Raw genomic sequence first — 14,384 nt, forward strand, 5'->3', positions numbered from 1 at the left:
TCCATCCCTCCTTCTTAACCCTGCTGAGTTAAGTGTTAACTTTTGTACTTTGAATTCAGTTTGCAAAATTGGGACAGCTGAAGCATATGGTATAGGCACATGATTTTAACCTGTTTTCATTTCTTTTAATTGTTAAACCATTTAACACATTTTTCGATTGCTTAAATGTTAAATTGTTCTAAATGGTATTAATTTGATTTCATTTGCCCTGAGATTCTCACATTTAGAGTGAGTAACTTTCCAAAGGTTTATTAAACAATGGCAGGTTTACATGGTTCTCATTGAACAAAAATCAAAAGAGGTCTTCATAATTTTTATTTATGTATTGCTTAAATAGGGGGAGGGACCCACTTAAAGCTATATTGGGCCTATACACTGAAAAGTAATGAAATTCAGATCACAGATTAGCCTTGCTCCATGCTCATTCAAAATATGAGCACCTTTATAGACCTAGTTGCACCTTATATCCAAGAGCAGGGCTTCCAATATTGCTCAGAATCTTAATTTGCAGAACTGAAGCCTGACATGGTGATCTGGCTGCTTATAAATACTTCTGTGTGTTTGCAGGTGTGTTGATGCTACATAAATCTCATGGCAAGAACGAAGGTCCATCTTCTGTCCAAGACACTGGGCTGGTTCCTCTTTGTCTTCATAGGAGTTACAGCTCAATTAATCAGTCATGTCCAGGGTCAAGGTAAATGTATGCCAAATATATATATATATATTTCAGTAGGGCTTTCTGATGTGCAGAAGGGTAACTTAATTGTCTCTTGTCCAAAAAATTTATTCTCCATTGTTCATGTAAACTGGAACTCTTCTGTTAGCTTCACTTGAGTGGATGCTTCAGATCTAGAACTCTTTTTAAGACAGACCATGCTGCTGTTTTTATTCTGTTTCTTGGTGCATGTGGAACTTTCTTCCATTAAAAAGTGTGAATTACATGCTATTTCCTAACTCTGCCCTATCATAAATTACCATACATGCTACTTTCGCCAGCTCTGTGACAGGTGTGGAATGTATGCAATCTTTGCTGGCTTAATGCATGTCCCTAGTATTGATCAAATTTGTGTTTTCTAGCCTATGCTTTCGATAATTCATCATTGTCTGCAGCTCCATAACAGCTGGTTTAACTATTTTAACAAATACAATGCATAGCACAAATGTATTGGGCTTTAAGCAAAATTCTATTCAGTTGTTAAACAAACCAGCTACCAGTTCTAGGTTGTTCGATAGTCTTGTTCATCAAATTAGAGTTTCTCTTAAACTATGATACCTTGTTTATTCATAATGACAAACAAGGTATCATAGAAAGTGAATCCTGATTAAATCATCCTAATCAAGAGGTATAGAGAGGAGGTATAATATGCAAACCTAAGACTCTTTCAGGCTTGCAGAGCCATACCCATATAACTCTAAATCCCGGATTAGCATTATGTGCTGGATGTTTGCAGTTTGAAAAAAATAAATTAAAATAATATTTCTCTCAACAAACCTGTTTGCCTGAGAATGTGTTACAGGCAGGTTGTATTCTGCTTTGGTGCCCACAAGCTGAGAAGTTTAATGTATTCCTTCCCTTGCCAGTTAACATATACCATAATTTTCTAGTCGTGTGCATAGAAAGAGGACCTTGAAAATCCTATTTGTTTTCTGTTAGATCATCCTTTTGCCCTGACATGCAAGTTCACAGACTTTTACTTTGTATAAAACACTTGTTTTCAACCATAGGGGAAAAAGCAACAACAGCAGCAACAACAAAAACCCTTGAGCCTGCATTATTATGCAAATAGTCCCAACAGGGGAGATAATTCTCCCTAGTCTTCACTATAAATATTTTTTACTGGTTATTCATACAATACACCATTGCATTTGCTAAGCACTAAAGTGGTTGCCATCATATGGCACTTGGACTAATTTAAATTTTGTTAGCTGCCTTGAGTCCCTGTATTGGGACAAAGGCGGAATATATAAACAAATAAACAAACAATGCCATTGTAACAGCTAGTATTTCCATTTGTCCTTCAGTTCTCTATTACCTGTATGTGGGGATGTTTATGCACTCTGGAATGACCGAAAACTGTAGGCATCTTCCCCAATCCAAAGATGCCTCATGCATTAAGCTGGTCATAACACCCATTTCTACTACTTTTGCTACACTTTGCAAAAATGTGTGAAACTGATAAATTAAATGTGCACCCACGGCTGTCTAAATGGGTCTTGGCAGTACAGTCTTGTTTGTCTATGACTGCTGCCCATTTTAACGGCTGTGTAAAAGGATTTGATTTATAATTTCCTAAGAAAATTAAAACAAATAGGAGCAGGGCATAGGAATAAGGGAAGGTGAGAGAAGATTCCCTTTAATATAATATGCTCGTCTAGTGAAAGAGCCAGCACAGCGTAGTAGTTTAAGTATTGGGAGACCAGAATCCTTAATCATCCAAAGTTAGAGTTGTCTTGAAGGCACATAACAATATCTATCGAAATAACATAAAACAATCAGTATTTCTCCACAAATTCTTAATTTATTCATTTGAATTTAATCTGTTACATGAACACAATCTGCTTGGTGCTACATAGCCCAAATGCCATGTATGTTTATTCAAAGGTAAATTATGTAATTTCAATTCAGAGGATTTACCCTTAAGGTGTTGTGCTATGTAACAATGCAAGATTATGAATATAAAGTATACATAGCCCTAGCCATAGACTGGCATTATAAAAAATACAGGTAGAAAGAAAAGTATGGTAAGAGCAGCTAGAATTAATTTCTGCATTTGCTAGTCTACTTACTGCACAGTTTAAACAATTTAAGAAAAGCTGTTGCTTTAAAACAAAGTCAGTCTCTCTTCCTTGAGAGAAACTGCTAGTTTTGTGGTTCACACATTGAACATTTCAGACCACCTTCCATGTCTGTCATCAAGAATTATATTTCTGGACCACTAACAACAACACTGGTCTCATATGATCTGCCACAAGCTGAAGCCTTGAACTTGTCTCTAGCCTCCTTTTGGATGAATGCTTTAATGTTGCTGCTGGCCATTCGTTTGTGCATTCCTGCAAAATCACTTAATAAGCTTGAGCTTCTGATTTTTATCAGCTTAACTTGACTGATTCTAGACTGATTATTTCTCTTTTTTGCAAGAAGTGAGATTTTATTCCGCAGGCTGTAAAGGTGTTCAACAGAAATAAAGATTCCCTCTCCAGGTTGGTGACCCTGAAGTCATTCCAATCAATATCTTGTTATGTTTGTCCATGAATTAGATTTTTTAAAACTTTCTTCCAATTTTATGTACTATCTTGTGCAAGAACACTAGTCTTTGCATAACTAGGTTAAATGCTAGCTTCAAGGAACTATTTTGGCTCATACACATCAGATACCAGCAAGGAATTTGTTTGGTATGGTCTTTTTTTCTTGGCTCCTGTCTTTCTATTTGAACAAACAAGTGAATTTATAGTGACAATCATATAGTTATGTAAAGACTTTTCTGCACAATTCCTCTAGATTCTTGTGTTGTAGCTTTCCCGTACACACACAGGAACACCTAAGTGATTGATTGTGTCTTTCTTTTCCTGTCTATGTTGGATGAGTCAAGGGTTTAGGGATTCTGGAAATGTGCCTTGCTTGGTGATGGCTACTTACCACTTATGCCAGTGTACTGTTTTTTAGATGGGGAAAGGATACCTTCCTACCTTCAGTGTCAGGAACCAGTTGGCATCTCCCAGTTCCTGAAGTTTACAGAATCTCAAAAGAGACATGAGATTCTGGTGAACTGCCACAAGTCAGAGCAGACAAACTATTGGGATAGACAGACCAGTACTTCAGAGCTTAGAAAAATCCTTTTAACTTAATTGAACTTAAAGAAGCTACCCAGTGGGAAGATGATGCTCTAGAACAGTGACCCCCAAGCTTTTTGGGGCCACTGCCTCCTTTCCTCTTGGGTAACAACTCTAGCACCCCCACCCCCCCATACATATCTCTTGATATTAGGTTTACTGTTCTACTGCAAATTCAAAACAACCAGTGTTGGTTGCTGCTCACTTTGCCACTTGGCCACCCTGGGAGCTGCAACGGAGCAGATGGCTGCACCTCTACTGGCCCTGCAAAGGCCAGCGAGGGCAAGAGTCCTCTCGGTTACAACTGAGCCAGCTGCTTGGTTGCTGCTCCCAGGGTGACCAAGTGCAGAGGGAGAAACTTCTCCCCAACAAGGAAGGACTCTCAATCCTTCATTGGGATGGAGAGGGGTACAGCTGGTGCATATGTAGGCGGTTGACAGAGGCCACATGTTCTGGACTGGAGATGCATAGATGGGGAAAGGGAGAAATTTTAACTACAGGAGCCACTCCAAGGCAAAGGACCCTTTCCAAGAAGTGACCCTGTATATCCCTCTCCTCCCTTTCCCATAGACATGTCTTCCCCACACAGCTTCAAGTGTACCCCCCCCCCCACAACATGGTTTCTTCTGCTGCCCCTTCTCTCAGGTGATGAAAGAAAGCAGAAACAGCAGCACAGCTCCAGCCTCACAAAGCTTAAGCAGGGTCCCAAATTTGAAAGCTCCTTTTTGCCACTACTCCTGCCTCACCACAATGGAGTTTATCAGACACCTTACCTTGCGCCATGTTCCCGTCGCCCCAGCATCATCCATCTGCGAGAGGAGCCTCTTTGTGGGATCGCAGATGGCGCTATTAAAGGAACGCTTCTGTTTTCATCATGGAAGCGTTCTTATAATTGTTTAAAAAAGATCTTTTTTAATAATGATTTGATCTGTTATTTAAAAAGGGTTCTTTTTCAAACAATTATGGGAATGCTTCCATGACGAAAATGGAAACGTTCCCCTTTAATAGCACCATCTGCAATCCCACCAGGAGGCTCCCGTCGCAGATGGATGATGCTGGGGTGACGGGAGCATGGCGGAAGGTAAGACGTCTGATAAACTCCTATGTGTTCTAACTCTATGTGCTCTCCAGTCTGTCCCAAAATAGTGTGGCTCAGAGCCACAGAAGAAATGTCCTGCACCCACACTTCTCAAGAATTTCCCAGCCTCCACTACTAGTGAAAGATGCAGCTAAGGGAGGTGAAAAGCAGGAGACACCACTACAGCTCTCACCCTCATCATGGCCCTTAAGGCCGCTGGTTCCGCTTGTCTTTCTTGTCACCAGTACTTTAACTGAAGGACCCCTCTGCCCCCTTTCCACCTCACTGCTCCATACTGCTCCCCCTTTCCTTCAACTCCTTGGCACCAGGAGGGGCATACCACCCACTTTGAGAATCAGTACTCTAGAAGCAAACATCACTTTCCAAGTTTTCAGTTATGGATGGCTACAGATGCTTCCATTTCCCTCCCATCAGCAATCTCTGGTGCAAGAAGGAATTGTGATAGGGATCCTACTTCTTATTGTAACACCAGAGATCACTGGAAGGAATGGGGTGGAAATGTCAGTATGCTGTATCCCAACTGATAGGAGAACAGACCTCTGTCATTTGCAGCAGCTGCTCAGTAAAGGAGGATTGGAGGAATTGGGCCAGGAGACACTGGTTATATATGTAAGTATACTTAACTTGACAGCTAATTAGCAGATATATAGGATATTGACCATTATAAGCCCTGATCAGGAGCCCTTTCACACTATATTGTTACGGCATTATGATTCCACTTTAATTGTCATGGCTGCATCTTATGGAAACTTGGGGTTGGTAGTTCAGGGAAGGATATTTAAAATTCTAAGTCAGAGTGCTTCTAGTGTCTCACAAAATTAATAAACTAATTGTTCTGTAGGATTCAGCTATGGCAGTTAAAAGTGGAATCATAGAGCTATAACTGAGTAGTGTGAAAGATCCACAAGTCCACCTCAAGGCTTTTTGCTGTCTACTTTTCTTTCTACTTTTCAAAACAGCACAGTACCTAATGCATATCAACTTGTTTTGGCATCTGAGGCAGAAAACTCCAAAATGATCCTGCTCCTCAGATCACATAAACGCTGCATGATTGTGAATTATTAATAATTAACTGAATAACTAACAATTTGCTGTCCCTTTTCAACAGCCAGGACCAGACATTAGCCTTAGATACTGAGTGATAAAGAGATATAACTCTTACTGAGAGAGAATCTACATATGCTCCCTTATAAATAAAATCTGTTAAATTTAACAAGTGCCACGGCCACTGTTGTATATCAGCTACTTAAGTGTAAAAAGGAGGAAGGGAGGGGGGAAAGGAATATAGTAGCACCTTGAAGACTAACTGTTTTTTATTTTAGTATGAGCTTTCATTAATATAAACCCACCTCAGTACAGAGTGATCCCTATGCAGCTGATGTTAAATATACTTAACTTTAGGTCCAAAACACTGCAGAAATAATCCAGTTTGAGACCACTTTAACTGCCATGGCTCAATGCTAGGGGAATTCTGGGAACTGTAGTTTTGTCAGACATTTAGCCTTCTCTATCAGAGAGTTCTGGTGTCACAATAAACTACAATTCCCATGATTCCTTAGCAATGAGCCAGGGCAGTTAAAGTTGTCTCACATTGGATTATATCTGCAGTGTGTTTTAGACCTTCATAACCTTTCCTGGCCCAATCCCACCAAACCTGATGGAAACATCATTCATTCACCATGCTCCAGTCACTGACAGAATGGACCTCCTTCTCCTCATGCAAAGTAGGTTTGTGTGGTAATAGTGTCACTATTGTGAATATGCAGTAATTGTGACTATGGAAAAGTTATGGATGAGTCTATGTAACTGTTAATGAATTCCTGTGATTGCTACTTAGTTACAGTTTTGACACAATTATCATCATTGTAAATCACCCCAGCCCCAGCTCTCAATCTACTTTACTGGGTGTCAACTACATGGGGTGAAGAAGGTCAATTCTGCTGCTGATGGAAAATGGGTGACTAATGTTTCCATCAGGCTTTGGGGCAAGGGCAGGCCAGGAGAGGTTACTAAGTTAAGTATACTTAGCTGATATAAAATTCAGGCCAGTACAGTGGGCCCTCCACATTCATTGGGGTTAGGAACACAAGGCCCCTGTGAAATTGGAAAAACTGCAAATAACAAAAACCCAATTTTTGTATCTGAGAGAAACCCTCTCTAAGAATCTCTATGTCCTCTGGCACAACTCTATGGTCAACATCTGCTAGAAGTTGACCACAGAATTGATCTGGAGGGCCTACAAATGCCTAGAGAATTGTTCTCCCTAAAAATCTCTAGGTCTTCTGACATGACTTCTTGCTGATGTTGACCATAAAGTCGTACTAGAGGAACTAGATTCTTAGAGAGACCATATTAATCAAATCCATGAATAATCAAATCTGCAAAAGTCAAAGCCACAAATGTGGAGGGCTGACTGTATTTCTTAATGTAATTCTAAACAAGTCCCTCTGCCTCTGCTTAATGAAATAAGTAGTTTTAGTTTACCCTAAGGGCAAGGAATTTGTGGCCTTTCTGGTTTTTACTGGAATGAATTCCCTTCATGCATTTGCTATGATGGCTAGGGCTAATGAGAATTGAGGACCTAATACAGGATGAGAATTGTGTGGCTCTCCAGATGTTTTGGGCTGCAACTCCCAACAGCTCTCACCAGATTCAGTGCTGAGGGATTCTGGGAGCTGCAATTCAAGGAGATCTGGAAAGCCATTCAGTTCCCACCCCTGTAGTACAACATCTGGAAGGCCATACATTTTCCATCTCTGCTGTACAGTTTAGTTGATTAAATCTGTACATTTGGCCATTTCATTCTTTTCTTCTCTATGGGGAAAAGGGAAGAAACCTTTGAAAAATCTCCATATCAGTTTGTGACTGCTTCAAAGCTTATTCAAAGTATGCTGTGTGCATAGGGAAAACAAGCTAAACAAGATGTAAACAATAAACAGATTTTAATATTTTCATAAACCTTTGGGTACTATTCATAAAACTAGCAGGCTCATTCTATTTTGGCAGGCTCAAGATCTCTTAGCATCTTGAAAACTGTGTTGCCTCTTGTAGCTCCACCCTGCATAGTTTTCTAAAATGTCAAGAAATTCCTGGTTACTTTACAACAAATCCCTAATACACTAATTTCCAGTAACTTGTATATTATTATACCCTCCCCTCAAAAGCCAAATTTTCAAAGAACTGTGGTGGCTGTTGGTGTGTTCTTTCTCTGTGACCCCCCCTCCAGAAAATGTCTATATTCCTGGTGTATATTTGAATGTGGTAGCCAGCTTTAAAGTTTCAGACAGATCAAATTGCAAAACTCAGTCATATCGCAGAGGAAATTATGACTCTTTAATTTTATTAATATCAATAGAAATTAATTCTGACAAATATGCAGAAAGCCTATTGTTACATAATTCCACAGGCAGGATCTGCCAGTCTTCCAAGACAGGCAACCTATGCAGGAGCCAAGTGGAAAGTTCCTTCTTCTTACTAGTAGGCACCAGTAATCAGCATGGTGTGATGATAATGTTGATTTATGGAAGTGCTGCTTACCAGAGAATCAGGGATGGCTTGTGACTTCCATGTCAGTGGGCTGGTGACTACATTCCACATATTACTCTCAACTTGAAAGGAACTATCTATGGTGCTGAACCTATTGGTGGTGTACATGTTGTTGTTACGTGCCTTCAAGTCATTTCTGACATATGGTGACACTAAGGTGACTGTATCATGGCGTTTTCTTGGCCAGATTTGTTCAGAGGGGGGTTGCCTTTGCATTCCTCTGAGGCTGAGACATTGTGACTTGCCCAAGGTCACCCATTGGATTTCCAAGGCTGATTGGGGACTAGAACCCTGGTCTCTCCAGTCCAACACTCAAATCACTGCACCATTGGCTCTCAGCATCCTGGATAACCCCTCAAAACCCATACTAAAACCCACTGACATGGAAGCCACCGGTTGCCTCTGTCATGTATGCTTGAATAGAACAAGGCCTTCTGAGGTCTTGGCCAAGGCTAAAAGAAATCCACTGTGAAGCTTAAGAGTTGGACAAAACCTTACTAGTATGAGGAGAAATCTAGCTATAACCCAGGAATAGGAAACATTTATGTCTCCAGATACTGGGTTGCAACCTCAACCATCTCCTAGAATTACCAATGCGTGTTGGGAGTTGCAGTCTTAACAACAACCATAAGTTGCTCACCCTTGCTATGAACAAAGCAAGTGGCATCAGCCAGAGTACAAATATGACAGCTTCACCTGTGGCCAAATTGGCCATGATTATTAATTTCTTGATTGCAGTTTACACATGTGTAAATATCATCTATGGGGATCCTGAGCAGTCTTTGGATTGTGGGAAGACAGCAGTTTTAACTCTTTTGCAGAGAAGTCAGGCCTGTCTATATTTTTAGTACATGCTCCATTTTGGTAGTGTTTATTATCTCCAGTTATTTAGAAAGATTTTAATATGATAGAGCCAAATGCAGTTTAGGTCATCATAGGTTCTCACTTGCTATGGTATTGCTTTAGTCCATTTTCCCTTCACATATTGCCAAACAGAACATACAAATAAAATTGCAGTTTTCCTGTATGTAAATAAAACTGGAATAAACTTTCCTTCATATTAAAAATCAGCATGAGTAACAGTAGAGCTTTGAAGCCCGCTTTCTTTCAGATTGCTAGTTGTCCATGTTCAGGAATCTTCTTTTTAAATAGAGATGCACTCAGGCTTGCGAATCTGGTACTTATGAAACCATAGGTTTCAGGACAGTTTACACCAAATGCTAACTAAGCAGGTTTGAATAATCCCTGAAAGACAAACGAGGTGTAGCAGTTTAACAAATTTATCTTGGTCATGCTGCCTCAAGCACAAAAAAATGAAAATGGAATTATATGGGCAGGACAATACATGGTGCAGTTCTTTTTAAACTATACCATTGAGACTGCAGAATGAGAATCATGCAGACACCCAGATATTGTTGAACTGCAGTCTGCAGCATACATCACCATTGACTAAGGCAACTAGAACTTGAAGTTCAACAAAATCTGGAAGGGTGCATGATTCTCAGCCCTGAGATAAGATGCTTGTTTGGATGCTCACCTACTGCAATTAAGTTCTATTGAAATTCAGTAGAGGCAAATACAAAATTCTACATTTAGGCCACAGATATCAAATGCACATTTATAAGATGCGTGATACATGGATCAGTAATACTACATGTGAAAAGGACCTTTAGGACTGTTGTTGAGCATGTGTTGCACATGACCCAGCAGTGTGATGTTGCAGCAAAGAAGGCGAATGCTATTTTATCCTGCATTAATAGAAGCACTGTTTCCAAGTTGAAGGAAGTAATAGTCCCATTATATCAGGTTCTGGTCATGCCTTATCTGGAGTATTGCTTTCAGTTCTGGGCACCTCATTTTAAGAAGGATATAGACAAGTTGGGGAAAGTTTAGAAAAGGGCAACATGGATGCTGAGAGTTATGGAGCCCAAAATATGAGGCAAGGTTGAAGGAGCTGGCTGTGTTCCGCTTGGTGAAGAGAAGACTGAGGGATGAGATTATAGCACCCTTTGGCCCCATTCCCACTGGGCTATAAAGGGCGTGTGTAGACAAATTAATTTTTTAATTTTTAAAAAATTAGCTTCTGATCACCTAGGCGCTCTGTCGAGTGTCTGAACACTGCAAATTGCTCCATTAGCCTCCAAACACAGTAAGCTCCTTCCTGCCACCACCACCCCCCCCGGTCTACATAGATCGATGTATGAGGAGATCCACTGCACACCCTTTTTATAGCTATTATTTCTTCTTTTTCCTTTTTCTGTTTTTGCTGAGTGCCTGAGCACCTCAACGCTCCAGCATCTGGGCGGCAATCACAATGACACCTAGCTGCCCAAGCACTCAGGCGCTTCAGCAATCCATTGACACCCCCCCCCCCCAGAAAAGCAGGTTTGAAAGACGCAAATGGGAACAGGGAACAAAAACAGCCTGAGTCAAAATGCATCGGAGCAACTGATGTCACTGTGACGTCTGATCACCTAAGTGCTTGATTGACAGCTTAAAAAAGGAAAAACCGGTACCAGACAGGCAAAGGGAATGGGGAACAAAAAAGTCTGTGTCAAAATACAACAGAGAAATATCAATGGGAACGAGAACACGGGTCAAGAAAAACCGAGTCTGTTTGCTCCCTTTTGTAATGGGAACGATGGACGTGATTTCAATACGACTTGGGAACTCACTCTGAGTCTGACTTGCAGCAAGATTCGTCACTTTATTGCCCAGTGGGAATGGGACCTTTAAATATTTCAAGGACTGTGATAGAGAGGGGGAAGGTAACAATAGAAGGAACGTCTTGGCAGTAAGAGCAGTTTGGCAATGGAGCAAGTTGCCCCAAGAAGTAATGGGGTCTCCTTCTCTGGATGTCCTCAAAGAGAAGCTGCACAGCTACCTGCTGGGGATGCTTTAGCTGGAGATCCAGCATTGAGCAGAGGGTTAGACTTTATGACCCATGAGCCCCCTTCCAACGCTATGATTCTATGATTCTAAACTTAGAAGGCAAAGCATATAGGGTGAAGGCAGATTTTTTTCTTTTGCACAAAATTAATTTAGAATTAATTTAGAATCTATAAAAGCTGTATCATTGCAGGGGTATCTGATCAGCTGTATCCCATTCCATGACTTTTCAGAGTCAGAAGCTGAGACCAGGGAACAGGTCCTTGTTATGTCTCAAGAAGCAAGGCAGTCAAGGGTTGAGAGAGGATGGTTGGGACTCAGCCAGATGGGCACACAGGAGATCCTGACAAAACCTGGCTAACTGGTTATATGGCAACCTAGAGCCATATAATGTCACTCCACTACCTAGCTTATTCCATATGACACAATGCAAGCACCCAGTGTTTCTCTCCCAGTCCGTCCCCTTGTTCATTCTCTGGTAACCCCCATCCTGTGGTTTGTCTCCCTGCCTGGAGATGTATAGAAAAAAAGGAATCCCTCGAAACTTCAGCCAACACCCTGAGACCAGGCAACCTTAATGTTATGTGATATTGCTGCTCCTGTGGCCCAGCTTTTAGGAATACAGACTCAAACCCAGATGGGATAGATCAAACCTAGGCTGACTGCCCAGCTTCTTTTCTGTAGCATCTGCTCTCTCCCACTCCCTTTATCAAACTTACATAGCTTGTCTCTGCTTGCCTAAATCACTCAGTTGATGTCATGTATGTTAAATTCCTTTTTGGGGCTTTGTACAATCTGCAAAGCAACTGCATTTATCATTTGTTCAAATAAACAGGGGAAAGCATTGCTTTAAAATAAGGCTTTAACCAGTTGGCCTGGCCTGAAGTTTAGATTCTAGTATTTATTTATTTAATTGCCACTTATCTGTTTTTATTTTGTTGTTTTTGGTAGATGCTGAGCGCCAGTTTGTATCAACTAGTTAAAAGAATGTGTATCCATTAGTTCTGTAGAGCAGCTGGAAGACTGTAGCACAGACAATGAGAGCCAAAATGCACACAATCAGAGGCTTCTACAGTCCCTTATTTGTGCTCAAGCACATCCCCATTTATCCCATCTCAAGAGATTAAAATATGAAGAACTCTCTGTCATTCAGAGCACCATGGACCTCTTCTGTGAATGGCCTTTCTTCAGTTGTTTCAGTAAAATGGAAAGGAGTGATGGAGAGATAGGGCATACCCCCATGGCACCACCTTTCTGTGATGGTGGGACTGTGTGCAAGGAACTGTGCACTGGTAAAATGGCTGCTGGTATGACCTCCCATGTCAGACAGGGTTTTGCTAAAAAGCCAGACTAAATGTGCCAAACAGATGCTGGGCAGCAGCAGTATTGGAGTGTGCCACTGATGGAGGATCTCTCTTAGACATTGGCAATAGCACCGTAGCTAACATTTCTTAATACTGTGCAGACAAAGGAAATAGTAAACTATTCTTGAAGCCTTTTACCTTGTAAACCCTATGATGAGACAGTCCAAAATGAAACAAGAGACAGGGCCAGAAGATGAGACTCCTAGATCAGAAGGCACTTAATGAGTCTTGGGAAGAGGAGAGGACAGATATGACCAGCACCGTGGCTAATAATGCAACAAGGCCCAAGCCAAAAGGAGATCCAGGTATTGACATGCTCAGAAGTGAAAGGAAAGACTGAAGCTGAACAACACATATTATAGGAACATGGAATGTGAGAGCAGGAGACAAGGGAAGCTAGACATAGTAAAACTAGAAATGGAGCATATAAACATATAAACCATAAACCGAAGTCAACTTGATGGAAGTTAACAACAACAAACATTTGACATTAGAATGCAACAAATCTAACATATCTAGCTTCCTAGAAATGTCCCCACAAGTCCCAGAATCACCTCCTAGCCCAGTGCTACCCAGAGTGGAGGTCTGTGGACTGGTGCCAGTGTGCAAGTATTGGCTGCTGGTCTGTGACAAATTTCCAGGAAAGAAAGATGCAGATGTACAGTAATAGGTGGGCACAAATAGAGTTCTGGTACCTCACATCAGAAGCAGTGCCCTTGCATGTCCAGTGGGTAAAAAACAAACAGTGCACTCCTGAGTTCTGAGGTGGAATTCAAGGTTTCTGGAAATACTGATAATGATCTCAGGAATAGTGTGTGTGTGTGTGTGTGTGTGTGTGTGTGTGTGTATTTCCATGTGTGACGTGTCTCAAAGTATCTTGGTATGCATTTGCACACTGGGTTATCTACATAGTTAACACTATATCTACACTGCAGAAATAAAGCAGTTTGGCACCACTTTAACTGACATGCCTCAGTGCTATGGAATTCTGGGACTTGTAGTGTTGTGAGTTATTTAGTCTCTCAGTTTGAGAGCTCTGATGCCACAACACACTACAAATCCCAGGATTGTATAGGATGGAGCCATGGCACATAAAACTGTCAAAATGTATTAATTCTGCAGTTTGTGTGGCAGAACCCTATGTCATATGGTTTTTCATCATCACACTTTAATGGGAATTCTTGCAATTATAGTTTTGTGGATCTCTGTAGAAGAGGGTAACAGATCTGTAATGGCTGAATCGATTTATGTACACATAATGACAATTTTTGTATATCACTTTTCAAAGCTTTTGATGTAGACAGGTCTGGAGTGGCATCTTGCCTTAAACTAGGATAGCTAGCTACCTAGTGACCTTTATTGCCTGGAGGTTCAGGGCAATAGTCAGTTGTTTCCTCACTGTTGTCAGTTTGATCCATGCCCAACACCACCACTGCCCTTTGAAAATCTTGATGCCTTTTGCTTGCATTAAATATACAGTAGGCCCTCCACATTCACTGGAGTTAGGGGCACAGGACCCCCATGAAAGTGGAAAAAACACAAATAAAAGAACCACTCCTTTTTTTGCTTGAGAGGTCACCTTTCTAGGACTCGCTAGGTATTTTAGCACAACTCTGTGGTCAACATCTGCCAAAAGCTGACCACAGAATTATGCT

At 41.0% G+C, this 14,384-nt stretch overlaps 1 protein-coding gene across 1 annotated transcript in view; it reads left to right on the forward strand.

Annotated features, from left to right (window-relative positions):
• The first annotated feature begins 591 nt into the window (after positions 1-591).
• Positions 592-14,384, forward strand: part of COL14A1 (collagen type XIV alpha 1 chain) — a 156,673-nt gene continuing 142,880 nt past the window's right edge. The window contains exon 1 of the mRNA XM_089518391.1: positions 592-694. Coding sequence (XP_089374517.1) covers positions 592-694 — 103 coding nt within the window. The remainder of the gene's footprint in view (positions 695-14,384) is intronic.

This window comes from Sceloporus occidentalis, unplaced genomic scaffold (assembly GCF_023333645.1).
Source record: "Sceloporus occidentalis isolate IW3139 unplaced genomic scaffold, rSceOcc1.0.p SCAF_3, whole genome shotgun sequence".
Classification (NCBI taxonomy): Eukaryota; Metazoa; Chordata; class Lepidosauria; order Squamata; family Phrynosomatidae; genus Sceloporus; species Sceloporus occidentalis.